The 16,788-nt window shown below is 45.1% G+C and overlaps 1 protein-coding gene across 1 annotated transcript in view; it reads right to left on the reverse strand.

Annotated features, from left to right (window-relative positions):
• Positions 1–3,094: 3,094 nt before the first annotated feature.
• The window catches only part of LOC147101113 (uncharacterized), a 38,551-nt gene continuing 24,857 nt past the window's right edge, over positions 3,095–16,788 (reverse strand). The window contains exons 4-6 of the mRNA XM_085966013.1: positions 12,597–13,060; positions 5,373–5,584; positions 3,095–3,510 (exon numbers count right to left, since the gene is read on the reverse strand). Of these exons, the coding sequence (XP_085822139.1) occupies positions 3,283–3,510; positions 5,373–5,584; positions 12,597–13,060 (904 nt within the window). The 3' untranslated portion in view covers positions 3,095–3,282. The remainder of the gene's footprint in view (positions 3,511–5,372; positions 5,585–12,596; positions 13,061–16,788) is intronic.

The raw sequence follows: 16,788 nt of genomic DNA on the forward strand, positions 1-16,788 counted from the left end.
TATATTTTGGTTCTGTCTTCACAAAGGAGGACACAAATAACCTCCCAGAGATGTCGGGGAACATAGGATCTGATGAAAGGAAGGAACTGAAAGAAATCAATATTTGTAGGGAAATGGTGTTAAGGAAATTGATGGGATTGAAGGCCGATAAATCCCCAGGGCCTGATAATCTACATCCTAGGGTACTTAAGGAAGTGGCCCTAGAAATAGTAGATGCATTGCTGATCATCTTCCAACATTCGATGGAATCTGGAACAGTACCCATGGATTGGAGGGTAGCTAATGTTACCCCACTATTCAAAAAAGGTGGTAGAGAGAAAACGGGGAATTACAGACCGGTAAGCCTGACATCGGTAGTGAGGAAAATGCTGGAGTCCATTATAAAAGACTCGCGCTCTCTCTCCCCCCCACTCGCGCTCTCTCTCCCCCCCCACTCGCGCTCTCTCTCTCTCCCAACAACAACATGCCCTCAAAAAAGCCTCGGCACCGCCGGGCAACCCCAGCTAGTAAAAGATGTAATAGCAGAGCACTTGGAAAACAGTGACAGGATTGGACAAAGTCAACATGGATTTACAAAGGGTAAATCGTGCTTGACTAATCTACTGGAATTTTTTGAGGATGTAACTGGTAAAATAGATGAGGGAGAACCAGTGGATGTGGTGTATTTGGACTTTCAGAAGGCTTTCGATAAGGTCCCGCGTAAGAGATTAGCGTGCAAAGTTAAGGCACAAGGGATTGAGGGCAAGGTACTGACTTGGATACAGAACTGGTTGGCAGACAGAAAACAAAGAGTTGGAATAAACGGGTCTTTTTCCGAGTGGCGGGCAGTGACTAGTGGGGTACCGCAGGGATCGGTCCTTGGACCCCAGCTATTCACAATATATATTAATGATCTAGACAAGGGAACTAGATGTAATATCTCCAAATTTGCAGACGACACAAAGCTGGGTGGGCGTGTGTGTTGTGAGGAGGATGCCGAGAAACTCCAGGATGATTTGGACAGGTTGGGTGAATGGGCAGAAGCATGGCAGATGCAATATAACGCAGATAAATGTGAGGTTATCCACTTTGGTAGCAAAAACAGGAAGGCAGATTATTATCTGAATGGCAATAGATTGGGAGAAGGGGAAGTGAATGAGACCTGGGTGTCCTTGTGCACCAGTCACTGAAGATAAGCATGTAGGTGCAGCAGGCAGTTAAGAAGGCAAATGGTATGTTGGCCTTCGTAGTGAGAGGGTTTGAGTACAGGAACAAGGATGTCTTGCTGCAGTTGTACAGGGCCTTGGTGAGACCACACCTTGAGTATTGTGTGCAGTTTTGGTCGCCTTATCTGAGGAAGGACGTTCTTGCCATGGAAGGAATTCAGCGAAGATTCACCAGGCTGATACCTGGGGTGGCAGGAATGACGTATGAGGAGAGATTGAGACGATTGGGCTTGTACTCGCTGGAGTTTAGAAGAATGAGAGGGGATCTCATTGAAACTTATAAAATTCTGACAAGACTGGACAGACTAGATGCAGGAAGAATGTTCCCGATGGTCGGGGAGTCCAGAACCAGGGGTCACAGTCTAAGGATAAGGGGAAGGCCATTTAGGACAGAAATGAGGAGGAATTTCTTCACCCATAGAGTGGTGAACCTGTGGAATTCTCTACCACAGAAGGCAGTAGAGGCCAATTCATTAAATATATTCAAGAAGGAGTTGGATATATTTCTCAAGGCTAAAGGGATCATGGGGTATGGGGAGAAAGCAGGGACCGAGTACTGAATTTGGATGATCAGCCATGATCGCATTGAATGGCGGAGCAGGCTTGAGGGGCCGAATGGCCTACTCCTGCTCCTATCTTCTATGTTTCTATGTTAACCCAGGGGTGTGGGAGCGATTCGTACCGCTCAAGGGACAGTCAGAGGTGAAGCTGAGTGGGCACGCACACGCCACCCCCTACATACTGTACATTTGAGGCTGTCAAGTAATCAGCTGGAGCAATGGCCACTGAACTCCCACCTCAGGTTGACAGCTGTGGTCCCCAAACAGCGTGGTTCCCGTGGCCATGAAGTTAAAGTGAAAAGGTAAGTTAAAGAAAGCCTGTTAATGATCTGTTAATGGTAGTGAATTTAATTGGGGTTGCCCACCGCTGCCTGTTGGGTCTGCTCAGCGCTGACAGACCCGACATCGGGAAAGGTGCGTTGCAGAGGGTTGGCAGCGGGGTTCCATCGGGATCTGCTTTCCCTAACCCTATACCCACTTTTTGCACCAGTCCCCATCAAGATGTCCCAAGGCCTGTTAAATACCATCTCAAATTTGCAGAGAAATCAGATTAGGTTATCAAGGCAGATAAAGAGAACTGAATCTCCAGTTGAGGATGATAAAGAGAATCTAAACGTAAACATGTGTCAGCTGGCCTAGACGCAGGCTGCACATAACCCATTTCAGCCTTTTTTGCAGTCTTTCAATTTTAGGTTTTTTAAACTACAGCTATAATCTAAAACATAATATAGTATTGTGTAAAATGGATTTCTTAACTACTTCTCAGTTATAATCGCCAACACTGGGAGAGGAAAGGCTGGCAGGTGGCAAGGCTGCGTAACATGGAGTAAATTAAAAATCAATTGAAAGATATAGAAGAAAAAATTCTTTTTCAAAAAATACGTAAGATGGCAACAGGGGTGGGAGAGTTTAACGTTTCAGTCAACGGTGTCACCAAGTGCTGTGCATCGACAACTGCATTGTGACAGGATATAAATGTTTTAATAGAGATAGTCTATGTTAAGTGATTACCTGACAAGTGTGACAGGAAATACAGTTTTGTTGTTCATCATATGTAAAATTTTTAATATAATGCGTATAGAGAATGTGGCAGATGCAGGCCGTCAATAAGAGGCATACTAATACATAAGCATTAAAAATACAAGGTAAGATACATGGCAAATATCTTGATAGTTAACACCACAGAATTTTTGTATCTGAAATAACGATTACATGAAACAATAGCCATTTTGGCTGCAGACAGGATTCCAGAATCTATTCATTTCTGTACAGATTAAACAATCACAATCCTATTAATTAATTATTAGCATCAATGAAAAAAATAACAAAATGGCCATGAATTGGTTTGACTAACTACACTGCATTAATATGATTCCAGTGGGTAATAAACGATTAATAATAGCGATTTAATGCAGGGATCTTTTCTTTTTACATTTCATTGCAAAGCAAAGAGGAAAGGAATAAAAATCCACATTTCGGTAATGGGCACACACTGGCATGTCCCACATAGACGGAGCCTAATCATTTACCGATAATGCAGCAACACTGGGAGCATCTCCAATACTCTCGTCAGAGGAAGCCTTGCAATAATTCAGTAACTTATTATTGGCGGCAGTTAACCGATTATTCCAAATTTCTCGTGAAAGATTACATGGATTGATAGCAAGAAATTGATAGTGATCTTTGGATTTTCTATTATAATCAATCTTACACTTCCGGCAGTAGGAGGAGAAGCTCTTCCACACCTGAATAATAAGAAAGAGGAAGTTTATTAGACATATTACAAGTACAAATATAGGGAAGTCTGAGTTAGTGGATGGTTTTAATTCTGGAGATGGGTTCTAGTCCAGCCCAGACTAATGGAATGAAAGTCTCTTCTCTCTACTGGCTGCAAAGCTCTTCTGTGGAGAGTTTGGATTGTCTTAATCCATATTCTAATAGATGCATGCAAGTTGAAACTGCTCATAATTTAGCATGATATTAAAAGCCTTCGACAAGGTCTGTGCATTTCTAAACAGATTACTATCATCAATAGGTCTTTCAACAAAGGTGTAGTCAAGGTTATCCTTTCAAATCACTCTATTGATGGTGCGGTTGATGGCTCATCCTTTGAATCCTCTTAATTCAGAGGACCCCGAGGGATTGTCCTCTCCCTCTTAACCCAAACTCTTTGCTCTTCGAATCAGTAGCCTCCTCATCCATCATATCAATGACCTCCTCTGCTTACCATCCAATCCTATCCACTCTTGTCAAAATTCCATTCTACATTCATATATTTTTTTCAGATTCCACATTATCAGTACACACAACATACATTCTTCTCAGCAAAACAAATCTCTAAATTTCAAAGAAGGGGAGATTTTCCTGGGTCTGCACCTGGTCACACTGGAATGACTGGTCAAACTGGATTGCCTGAGCAGATTGGAGTGCACATCTATAAAGGAAGTTGCCCAATTCTCCTTCATGGAGGAAAAGCAAGAGGGTTCATTTACAGGCATGCATTCCAAGCTGCCCGATTTTCCAGTATTCAGTTTTCAGGCGATCCAACATGACCAGGCACAGGTAAATCTTCCCTCTTGTTTCCTTCAATTCACCATGTTTCAGTGGTCCAGCCAATAGCTGGCAGCTCTTAATTTTTGATAGCTTAACCCTCAACTCTTCTTCAACCATTAACATTCCTTGCCTCACTATCTGGTCTGACCTCAAAATGGAATCTTCTTAGAGTGTAGGCAGTTGAAGAGGGAGGGCCTAATATTGGACAGTTAATTTTTATTTTTCCCCACACCAGGCATCATTCCCCAACTGAAAGGGCTGGTAGTTGACCTGTTCCCCAAGCCAGATGTCATTCCCCAACCAAGTAAACATAAACATAAGAACATAAGACATAGGAGCAGGAGTAGGTCATTTGGCCCCTCGAGCCTGCTCCGCCATTCAATAAGATCATGGCTGATCTGATCTTGGCCTCAACTCCACTTCCCTGCCCGCTCCCCATAACCCTCGACTCCCTTATCATTCAAAAATCTGTCTATCTCCACCTTAAATATATTCAATGACCCAGCCTCCACAGCTCTCTGGAGAAGAGAATTCCAAAGATTCATGACCCTCAGAGAAGAAATTCCTCCTCATTAGTGGGTGAGCAAGTGACCTGCTTTTCTAAAGTTACCATCAGGAAGTATAACTTAGTGCTTTAAGGCAATTCTCTCATTTCCCATCTCTTCCTGTGAGACAATGTCTGGTATCTACTCAGCACTCCTCTAGTGACCCGCTCCACAGAGAATTTGCTGCATGGGGAAACACACATCCCACCACTCTATGGCCCACTATGACGGAAGAAAGGTCTTTCTCCAGTTAGCTACTTTTCAAAATGGAAAAATAGCCTAACGGTATAAACATTGTACCAATTCTATTAATGCAGATAACTGCTCTATCGCTGTCATCTCAACAACAAATTATTAGAAATTTACTTTTGTAATTCTACATGAATGGTAGTTAGCATCCTTGAACTAATTCTGTTTGAAATACATAAAAGCATTACCATATGACACTTGCTAGAAATGTAAATTTGTTATGTAATAACATATTACAATAGAAATTAAATACAACCCACCATTTCAGCCGGTTCAAGACTCTTAAGAAAGTAGACACTGTATTTTTCTAGATCACTAAGGTAAAGTTCAGACGCCTTGGTCTTCTGTTCCATTCCTTCAATGGTCATTTCTATTTGCTCCCAGAAATGTATCATTTTCTTCAAAATCTCTTGTGCTTTGTAAAGATGAACTTCCACATATTTCAGATTCTCAGTGCTGCTTACAATTATACCTACAAAACAGAGATTAAAAAAATAAGAAGCCCAGAGCAGCATTAAAACAGAAACATAGACCCCAAAATTCCTGGGGTTGGAGAGGATGGAAAGCCCAACGTTTGGATGGGAAAAATCACAGACCTGGAATGCGCAAACTCATGATATGTTCAGTGGGTGTGTAGAAGTAGAATTTTTTTCTCTGATGACTTTACATTTGATGAATTTTGAGTGACTCTGTACTATGTTAGATGGAAGCTTTTCACTCCATTGCTCATAACATAATGCCAGCATCTACAGAACAAAGGCCCTGTGCTTTGACCCGTGTGTCAGCTAGGTCTACTTCCATTATGCCTTTCCAAGGCATTAATTGGGTGTGCAACAACACTGAGTCAAAGAAGGAAATATTCAGAGGAGTGGAGATGGAGAGGTGGAGAGCTTTAGGAAGGGAATTTTAGAACATGGGGTCGAGGCAGCTGAAGGCATAGCCATAATGATGGAGTAAAGGAAGGGGTCAATGCACAACAGGCCAGAGGGAGGTTGTAGCGCTGAAGGAAGTTATGTAGATAAAGAGGAGTAAAGCCAAGAAGGGATTTAAACATAGAATTTTAACTTGAGGTGTTGGGAGACCTAGAGATAACAAAAGTCAGCAAGGACAGGGGTGATATGCAAGCAGGATTTGATATAGGATAAGATACTGGTGGCAGAGATTATGGAGGGTGCAAGATTGAAGGCCAATCTGGAGAGCATTCAAATAGTCAAGTCTAGACATGACAAACACATCGATAGAGTTTTCAGCGTCTCATGGACTCAGATAGGAGCAGTGGCAGGAGATGCTACAGAGGTGGAAGTATGTCGTTTTCGATGGAGAAGGGTATGAAATCGGAAGCTCAGCTCCAGGTTGAATAGGATAGCAAGAGAGCTAAGGGGGAAAAGTTGGGTTGATTTGCACCTCTTGTTAGAGCCCCCAGAGGGTGCCAACAGGGCGCAAATTCCCTAGTGCCCAGGCACAGCACTGCTAACGCCTCCCGCAAAATTCAGCAGGAGCTTAGCGTCGGCGGTAGCCGGTAGTGCCCTGTGGCACTGCACCGCCGGTGATGGTATCATCACCGTGTGCAGCGCCCCAGCTACAAACTTCCCTTGCGTCCCCTGACCTATCGCCAGGCGGTAAGTCTGACAGGGTCAGGGGGCATCTTTGCAGCAGCAGTAGTTAAAGGGCAGGTGTCGGGCGGCCATTTTTTTGGAGGCCGCCTGCCAGCACCTGCCCCCTTCCCCTTTTTATCTCGGGGTGCCGGCCGTGATCGCTGAGCCCAGCACTCCTCTTGAGTGCCAGGCTGTTTTCATGGCACCCCACTCCCCAGTGGTCTACGGGGTCCCAGTGCGCACAGCGCGAGGCCCCTCCCCTATAATCAGGGGAGGGAGGCCTGCAATGACGTGGCGCTACGTGCCGACGCGTGTGGCGCTGTTGCACGTATCACCGCGATATTCAGTTGTAGCGCCCCAAGAAGGAGGTGGAGCAAATTCCAGTAAAATTAGCGGCCCAGCAACGATAGCATCCCCAAAGGGGCGCCAGCCAATTTTTCCCCCTAAGAGTCTGTTTCATCCTGAAACTGTGGCCAGGGAGGGAGATGGAATCATTGCCAATGGTACAGAGGACTATAACAATTACCACACAATGCCTAAAATGGCAAACAAACCAACAATTAAGAGGTCAACATGGCCAAGATAAAATTGCAATTTGTGCAATGTTTTTGTGCACTACACGTGTGGACCCTGAAATTCTACAGGGTTTCTAATAGTTCCCACTATAACGTCAGCAGAGACTGGCAGAACCCAACAATACAGTGGATGTCTGGCTAATCTGGGCTTCTGCCATTTCTGCCAATTTTCTGGCTGCCTTGAAAGAGGCAGAACTTATGTCCTTTACAAGTCAAAATATATTTATCCTGGATTGGCCTCCTTGCTCGGGGGTCATGAGTTCGGGAGGGGAGCCTGCACCTATGGGGTATGCGGGCACTAAAGGAATGCCCCGTGGCACTTCCACTCTCTGGCCCTATGCAAATTAGGTGCCATCCATCTGATCCCACAAACTCCAGCAGGGGTCAGTGTTGCAGGATACCAGTGGCCACAATCCGAGCACAACCGCTAGGATCGCAGCCGGTGCAATTTTAGGGCCGAGCATTATAAGGCACCTTTGAAATAGGCTTAAAAATGGAGGAGCTGGAGATGATTTAAGCACTGAAGGAGTCGTTTTACAAGGTTACACTCCCAGTGCAAAGAACTTCCCACCAACAGCACGAGAATATTGTGCACAGAGAATAGCAGATCCCATTACATTGTCCACCCAATTATCCATTCATTAAAATATTGGGAATACACACAAAGAGAAAAACAGATTAACATTTAGCCTTTTTTCATAACTGTTCGGATCATTCTTTGTGACGAAATCAGTCACCAGAAATGTTACTTCATCTTTCTCCTTCAGATGCTGACTATCCTGTATATTTCTAGTGTTATCAGTGTTTATTCCAGTTTGTGCAAGCAGTTATTATATTCTTAGTCATAATGGGATTACTACTACAACTGAACATGTGCTCTGGCCCGTTCATTGAGTATAGGCAGAAGGCTCGGAGGGCATTAGTGTCAAGCTGCTTATGTCAGTGATAACATTTTTTCGTTGAATGTTAGGGTAAGTGAAGATTTCACTCCAACATAGTCCACAATGAAAATGTTCTTCCCTGGTTAGTGATTATGCCCAAGAACTAACATTTGTGCAACATAGAACTAATCTAGGGTGGCCATATTTTCTAAACCGAATCCGTGGACACACAGGGTGTGAGCACAGCAAAGTAGCCAGGACAGAAACGAGGTTGTGCAGCGTAGCGAGGCAAAATTGTTTAGCAGCACATATACACTACAAATGCAAATCAAATGTGCATATAATTACCGCGGATGTGACGTCACACTATTGAAGCGCATTCAGACACCTTGTATAAGTAATACAGTAACACTGTTCAGTACATTGACCTGAAACTGTGATTATGTATAATGAAAGACTTGCATTTCTATAGTGCCTTTCATGATCACCGGACGTCTCAAAGCGCTTTACAGCCAATGAAGTACTTTTGAAGTGTAGTCACTGTTGTAATGTGGGAAACGCGGCAGCCAATTTGCACACAACAAGCTCCCACAAACAGCAATGTGATAATGACCAGATAATCTGTTTTTTGTTATGTTGATTGAGGGATAAATATTGGCCAGGACACCAGGGATAACTCCCATGTTCTTCTTCGAAATAGTGCCATGGGATCTTTTACATCCACTTGAGAGAGCAGACGGGGCCTCGGTTTAACGCCTCATCCGAAAGATGGCACCTCTGACAGTGCAGCACCCCCTCAGCACTGCACTGGAGTGTCAGCCTAGATTTATGTGCTCAAGTCCCTGGAGTGGGACTTGAACCCACAATCCTTCTGACTCAGAGGCGAGTGTGCTACCAACTGAGCCACAGCTGACACCATAATGGTATGATATGCATTTATTCCAATGAATATGGCTCTCGTCTATTTGGGGACAAGTTTCGTGAACTGGGGACACTGTTCATCCAGGGACACAGTACCTCATCCGGGGACTGTCCCCGGAAAATGAGGACCTATGGTCACCCTAAAATAATCTCCATGACTTCCTCCTTATAAACTGTTCAAGAAAAGTAAAATGTTCTTTAGTCCATTAAAAAGATCAGTGTTACATAACTTATTATTTCTCTTATTAACGAAGAAGTGAAGTTAAGTTGCATTAAGGTGAGTTTTGATGTACCTGTTACTCTGTACGTTCACTAACTGCAGTGTTGTCCAATACCTTAGCCACTGGTCACATGTAGCCAATTAGGAATCCAGATGTGGCAAATTGCATTTTTAATTAATAAATTAATATGAGTGATAGACACAGTCATTGTGCATGTGATTGCGTTACTCACCTGTACAGTGTATGTATGTGAACTTTAACCTTTTTGTATGTTTGTTAGTAAAATAGCAAAATGAAATGAAAAGCCTGCGAGTGTTTGTGATCACGAAGCGAGCTTTACTTCCTTCGTTACTGCTTATTGGCTATCTGCTAAAATGGTGTTTAGCACGGGTGAAAACGCCAGGCTTCAACACCGTGGAAACACAAGTAACATTGGCCCTGAATTGGCGGTGGGAGCCGTACCTCCGGAGTACACCTCCGACCTGCGAAAGATGTATGAACTTACCTGCTGGCTCCAAAGCCAAGGAGAAGTCGGGCCCTGGGCCTGCAGGCGTACACCTGAGTAAAGGCCCACGGATCCCAGGAACGCAGGCGGGTCAGAAGCGTCTCTGGGATCACGTGGGCCAGGTTGTCCAATGAGAAAGGTGGATTCCATTTACAAACTGAATCCCCATGAACCCTAATGGAATCCCGAAATAAGTAAACAATTTACACAACTGCAATAAAATGTTCTGATTTCCAAATTCAATTAAAAGTCCCTTCAGTACAGCAAATCCAATAAAAATTTATGGGGGAGAAATTGGGTCGCACCCCCTTTGTGGCGCTAACTTTGCCAGGGCACTACTTTTAGTGCCCTGAAAAAGTTAGTGCCCCTGCGCCGTAAATTCAGTGGTAGCGCCCCAAGCAGGAGGCAGGACGCTAATGGAAGCGCTCCCTCTCCTTCTTGGGGCGCCATCAGTGAATTTTGCTGCGCTACGGGCAAAAGCGCCACACGTGTCAGCACGTAGCGCTGCATAATTTCAGGCCTCCTGCCCCTGATTATAGGGGAGGGGCCTAGCGCTGCGCGCTCCAGGGCCTTGCTGGACCACCGGGGAGCGGGTGCCGGGAAAACAGCCTGGCACTCAAGAGGAGTGCTGGGCTGAGTGATCACGACTGGCACCCTGAAGAAAAAAGGGGAAGGGGGTAGGTGCTGGCAGTCGGCCAAAAAAAAATGGCTGCCCGACACCTGCCCTTTAAGTAGTGCCGCCGCGGCTGCAAAGACGCCACCTGACCCTGTCGGACATATCATTCAGCGATAGGTCAGGGGGCGCAACCCAAATTTGCGGCCGGGTCGCTGCGCATGGCGATGACGTCATCGCTGGAGGCACAGCGCCACAGGGCGCTACCAGCTACCGCTGCCACTAACCTCCCACTGAATTTCGTGGGGGGCGTTAGTAGTGCCGCGTCCGGGCGCTAGGGGCTTTGCAAAGCAACCCAAGTTTGCCTGCTTAATTTTTTGAAAAATAATTTTAATCATTTTAATCCAGGTCAAAATTTGCATAAACTAATTTTAAGTGTTTGTGCATCATTTTTTATTTTTACATTTTTAATTTTAGATTTATATTAACCCTGACACTGGTGAAAACAGGCCCTATGCCTACGTTTACCGGGCATGAGGGTTTCGCGGTCATTTGCTGGGCAGTAGTTGGGCAAATAACCTAAAAGTGAATTTCTAGTCAGTTCGGACGATCTGTTGAGGCGAATCTTGACCGATCGCAAGTTCCAGGTTTTCGTGCACACGGAAACCCGGAACATGCAGGGCATTTCAGAAGGCTTATGACAGCGTACGTTGACGCCATCATCTGGACCGCAAATTCCGGGCCATTGTATGGAGTAGGGAGCAGTCATCATGGTCAGCTCGACCAATCGCTCCAGGCCAGCAGAAGAAAGCAAGCCTACCCGTTAAGCTGCCAACAGCACGTCATTTCAAAGCTCAAACAACATCCAACCACTTTCTGAATGGCGAGCAGGGGCAGGTCTGGTGTGTCTCGTTGTGCGAGTCAACATTCATTCTGATGATGTCAAAGTACCACTCACAACTGCTGGACAAAAACCTAGAAGCTTAACTAAAATATGCTGTGCCTGATCTATTTATACCAGAATTTCAAACTTCAGTCAAAAATAAGGCCTGGAAAGTTTTACCCTTTGCTAAGTACATTTATCTGTGTTGTGTGCAAGGCACTTTCTACTAAAATTAGTGCAAGTGGTTAAAATGCTCTTGCCGTAGCCACAACTGTGGCTCGTCAGCAATTTCTACTGGACACCAGAGTCACTGACTGCAGAATAAAGCAGCTTGACCATTTGGGGGAAAAATTTGGTTGCTTTGTGCCTCCCATTAGTGCCACGATCTCCTGCACCCGCTCACCACCACCTTCTCAAGGGCAACTAGGGATGGGCAATAAATGCTGGCCTTGCCAGCGACGCCCAGATCCCATGAACGAATAATATAAAAAAAACCTCAGGAGGTGCAACAACAGCATCCTTTGTTATGTGATCGGGATGTGGTTATGCTGGCACATGTCTTCCCATCTCTAAACCTCTGGAAGACAGGCTGATTAATGCTTTAGGGAGACAACACTAGATACAAAGGGGGAGAAATTCGGTATCACCCCCGTTTATACCGCCACAATCTCCTGTGCCCGCAGATCGTGATGTCAGTCGAGTGCGCAACGCCCTGGTAGCACCCCGGACCGGATATTGAGTGGCGCCCCCTGCAGCCCGTGTGGTGAAGCTACTCCCAGTGCTGTTAGGGAGGGAGTTCCAGGATTTTGACCCAGTTTAGATATTGAGCAGCACAAATGAACTCCTGAACTTAAGAGATGGGGGACCCGCTTACTGGAGTGACCAGTGCCACTGAATCGTAAACAATACCTAAGGCAGACCCAAAATTTCTAACATTTAGCAGTTTGCTTGTAATCATTTATAATACTTCTGTGGTAAACCACTTTTATCGTTCACTATCGTTACTCTATAGTTATCACTGTTGTATTGTTATCACTGTTCTCACTGTTGTATCACTATACGAGGTCGCCTCTTGTCGCGCTGTTATACCTGGGCTGACCACCTCAGACTCCGCCCATGGCTCCACCTACCTGCCCAGGTATAAAGGTAGTCGACTGGCTGGTATTCCTCCTTGTTGGACCCGATCACCCACGAGGGTGGGCTCTGTTATTTAGTCAATAAAAACCTATAGTTACGTTCCTAACTCGTCGCTTTTTATTGGACGAATTGATAGGTATATCAACTTCTTACCTTCATTGGTCTGCATGGATACAAATTTCATTTGCTCTTCAAAGATTTTTAATTCTAGATTGTCGTTCCCTTTTTCCTTTTCCTGTTTTTGCTGCAGTAATCTTATAATTTGCTTTTCAAATACCTTTAGCTTCACCATATCTGCTGGTGAAGAGATAAGACCACATATGGCTTTGATAAACCATCCAAGGCTTGGTATTACTGCTGCTCCCACGGCAAACTGTCTGTCCCTCTCTTTTATTTCATTCACAAAGTCCATTTGTCCCTTTTCCCACTCATTTAATTGTCTTTGTATCTGATCAATTTCTGCCTTGATCTGTTCTTTCTTCTTGTTCAGTGATTCCATGCGGGCGTCATAGACTTTCATTTCCTTCTTCAATTTTTCTGATTGATTTTGACTTTCAATCTGCGTACTTAGAACAAGACTGCAATCTGCAGTGACCTCTTCATGAAGAAAACTGAATCTAAAACAAGTGAAAAAGAAACATTTAAAATTCATTAACAATCCAAGTGTTGTCCAAACGTTAGCCATTAGCCATGTGGCTAATTAGGAATCTGAGGCTGAATTTTGCCGGTGCTCAGAGTGTGGGTTTGGAAGCTGTCAAAATCACAAAGATTGACAGCGGGTCGGTATCCCGCTGTAAACCCGCTCCTTGTCAGTTTCCCAAGTGTCAGGTCTGTCATCCCTGAACAGAACCGACATCAAGCAGCAGGTCAGCCAATTCAGATGCTTAAAAACTTCTAAAAAAGGTAGTTATGAGCCATTTTCACACGTACTTAGCATCTTACAAGGTTTTCAACTGGGTTCCTGGAGAGCGGCTATCATGTCAGTTAAGTATGTCGGGTTCTCAATGACTGTGGATTGCTGTGAATAGGTGAAAGCTGCAAAAGTGGTCTAAAACCTACAATTTCACAGCTGTTCACTTCCCATTCTTAGAAGCTGGAGCATTAATGATTTGGAACCCACTTTTGAGAATCATCACCCGAGCACATTGCTGCCTGGGACGCCAGCAATGGCCTCACCACATCCAGATTTGTTTCACTTAACACTCTACACCCTGGCTGCCACATGATGCACCAGGTTGGCACCACCACACACCAACACCATAAAGCATCCCTACAATGTCCAAGCTCTTCCTTTCATGCTCATCACCATTGGGGGGCGGGGACATTTATGTCTCACCATTCATTGCAACTCACTAAGCCACTTCCAAAGGTGCACACAAATCTGTCCAAGAATGCGAGTGTTCAAAATAAAGATTTCAATGTTTGACAGCACATTAACAGAAACTTTACATGAACATTGGCTAAACCATCCAAGTGCCTACCCTTGTGTGTTGTTAGTTGGTATGATTGGACAAGAATGAGGATGAGTGTGAGGGGTGGCTAGTGAGATGGGGAAGTGGTAATATAGATAGAGAGGGATGGGTGGAGGTGCAAGGTAAGCTGGTGTGAGTAAGGATGTGCAGGAGTAGGGTAGGGAAGGCAGAGTGATGGGGATGCGATGAGTGGCACAGCATGATGAGGTTGAGTGTGGCTGGGCAGTAACGTTTCGTGATCTACTGAGATCGTTGAAAGGTTTGCGCCACTGCAGCCTGGTCCTCCTGACCACATCCCTGCTTGTGCCTTGTTGTGCAATGTGTAACCAGGCTGCGTTGATCTCCTGGGGAGGTCTCTTCCACCCATGGGAAGGGAAGAGAACCTCCCTGCGTGCTCTGACTCCCTCCATAAGCATATGGAGGGAGTCATGGGAGAGCCTGGGTGCAGTCATGCACCTCACTGCTTGTCAGTGTTTGCATCACCTCAATGCTGTAGAACACTGACAGCACAACTATCAAACTCAATGTGGACATGGCCCCTTTAAGGAAACCGGCTGATGGCGCATCATCAGATGACATCATCAGACCCGCTTCGTGTTAATTGGCAAGGAACCTCGCAGGGCGGGCTTAACAAGCCCAATCAGGGCAAAATCACTTAGAGGAGGTGGGATGAAGACGGGTGCGGAGTTTAAGGCCGCTGTCTGCTCCTGCCGCACCGGACTCGTCACGGCTGGCGAAATCACAGCCCAGATGTGGGTAATTGCTTTTCTAATTAGTAAATAAACAAATGAGAAATAGACACCATTGTTGGTCATGTGATCTCAATGCTCATTGATACAGTGTATGCACGTATACTTTAACCTTTTTGTGCATTTGTTGGTAAAATGGTAAAATGAAAAGCAGAGCCTGTGAGTATTTTGTTAGACAAGAGTATTATGGGTTATGGAACCAAGGTGGGTAGATGGAGTTCAGATACAGATCAACCATCGTCTAATTGAAAGGCAGAACAGGCTTGATGGGTGTTGCGTTAGCAAAGATAATCCAGAGGCCATATGAAGAGCTCAGTTCATGTTGCTTTTAATGGCTGATCCAAACACACACTCTCAGGCAAAAGCAATTGAATACCTATATCCAATGTCAGACACAATACAACGATAACAGCACTATCAAACTCCATTTGCTCAGGCCAAGGCAATCGAGTACCTATCACCAATGTCAGACGTAACAATGGATCTCGATTTCCTGCTGCTCTATAAAAGATTCAACTAGTTTAAATAGCCGCTGTGATTATCTGCACGAACATCTTCTGCGCATGCGTGCGGTATTCCGGCCCCGCACATGCGCACTCGATCCCCTCTGCGCAAGCGCGCTGTTTACCGAAACCGTACAGGCGCAGTATCCAATCATTGTGGCCTGCGCCATGGTCCATGCTTTCCTTGGCTCAGTGCGGAGAAGGTCACTGGCTTTGTTGGGGGGCGGGGGGAAGAGAGAGGAGGGAGAGGGAACCGGAGGGGGAGAGATTAAAGGGGGAAGAGGAGTGAGAGAGGAGGGGAGAGAGTGGAGGGGGGAAGAGGGGAGAGAGATGAGGGGGGAGAGTGTGGAGGAGAAGAGAGAGGAGGGGGAGAGAGTGGAAGGGGAAGAGGGGAGAGAAAGGAGGGGGAGAGAGTGGAGGGGGAAGAGGGGAGAGAGAGGAGGGCATGCATGCAGGGCGGAACTAGGCCAATATCCATTAATAATCACTATCCAAAAAAGAGCCACCAAATTTTGGAATCACCTACAAATGAGCAACCCCCAATGCTATCACTACGACGCCCTGAAATACCAAGAGCTGACCATAAAGAAGAATACCCTCAGTCAACTAGTCCTGGGACTCAACGAAGTAACTACTAACACTACTAACAATAACCAGCCCCAGGACAGTAACAGCGTAACACAAAGAATTCGACCCAACACAATCGTCGCTAAGCAAAAGGAAAAATATCTGACATATTGGGCAGAAACAACAAAAACCCAAAGCAAACTCAATTGCTACTTGGCCCTAAACAGACAGAGAGAGGAGGAGGAGGAGGAGGGAGGAGGAGAGCGAGAGAGGAGGAGGAGGAGAGCGAGGAGGACGAGGACGAGGACGAGGACAAGGACAAGGACGAGGATGAGAGGAGAGAGGAGAGAGGAGGGGGAGATACATGATCAGTGGTGTACATTCAAGGAGTTATTTTACAACTTCCAAAAAAAATATATTCCACTGAGAAGAAAAGGGTGTAAAAGAAAAGAGCCATCCGTGGCTAAGTGAAGAAATTAAGGATAGTATTCGACTAAAAACAAGGGCATATAAGGTAGCCAAATCTAGTGGGAGGATAGAGGATTGGGAAAACTTTAAAAGACAGCAAAAAATAACAAAAAGAATGATTAAGAAAGGGAAGATAGATTATGAAAGTAAATGAGCAAAAAATATAAAAACAGATAGTAAGAGTTTTTATAGTTATATAAAAAGAAAAAAGGGTGGCTAAAGTAAATGTTGGTCCCTTCGAGGATGAGACCGGGAAATTAATGGTGGGAAATATGGAGATGGCAAAAACACTGAATGAATGTTTTACATCAGTCTTTACAGTAGAAGACACTAAGAATATCCCAACACTGGACAAACAGGGGGCTAAAGGTGGGGAGGAGCTAAACACGATCAAAATCACTAAGGAAGTGGTACTCGGTAAAATAATGGGACTCAAGGCGGATAAATCACCTGGACCTGATGGCTTACATCCTAGGGTCTTGAGGGAAGTGGCGGTAGGGATTGTGGATGCATTGGTAATAATTTTCCAAAACTCCCTGGACTCGGCAAAGGTCCCGGCAGACTGGAAAACTGCTAATGTAACACC

This window comes from Somniosus microcephalus, chromosome 24, assembly GCF_052327205.1.
Source record: "Somniosus microcephalus isolate GS21.2 chromosome 24, FLI_Smic_1.0, whole genome shotgun sequence".
NCBI lineage: Eukaryota > Metazoa > Chordata > Chondrichthyes > Squaliformes > Somniosidae > Somniosus > Somniosus microcephalus.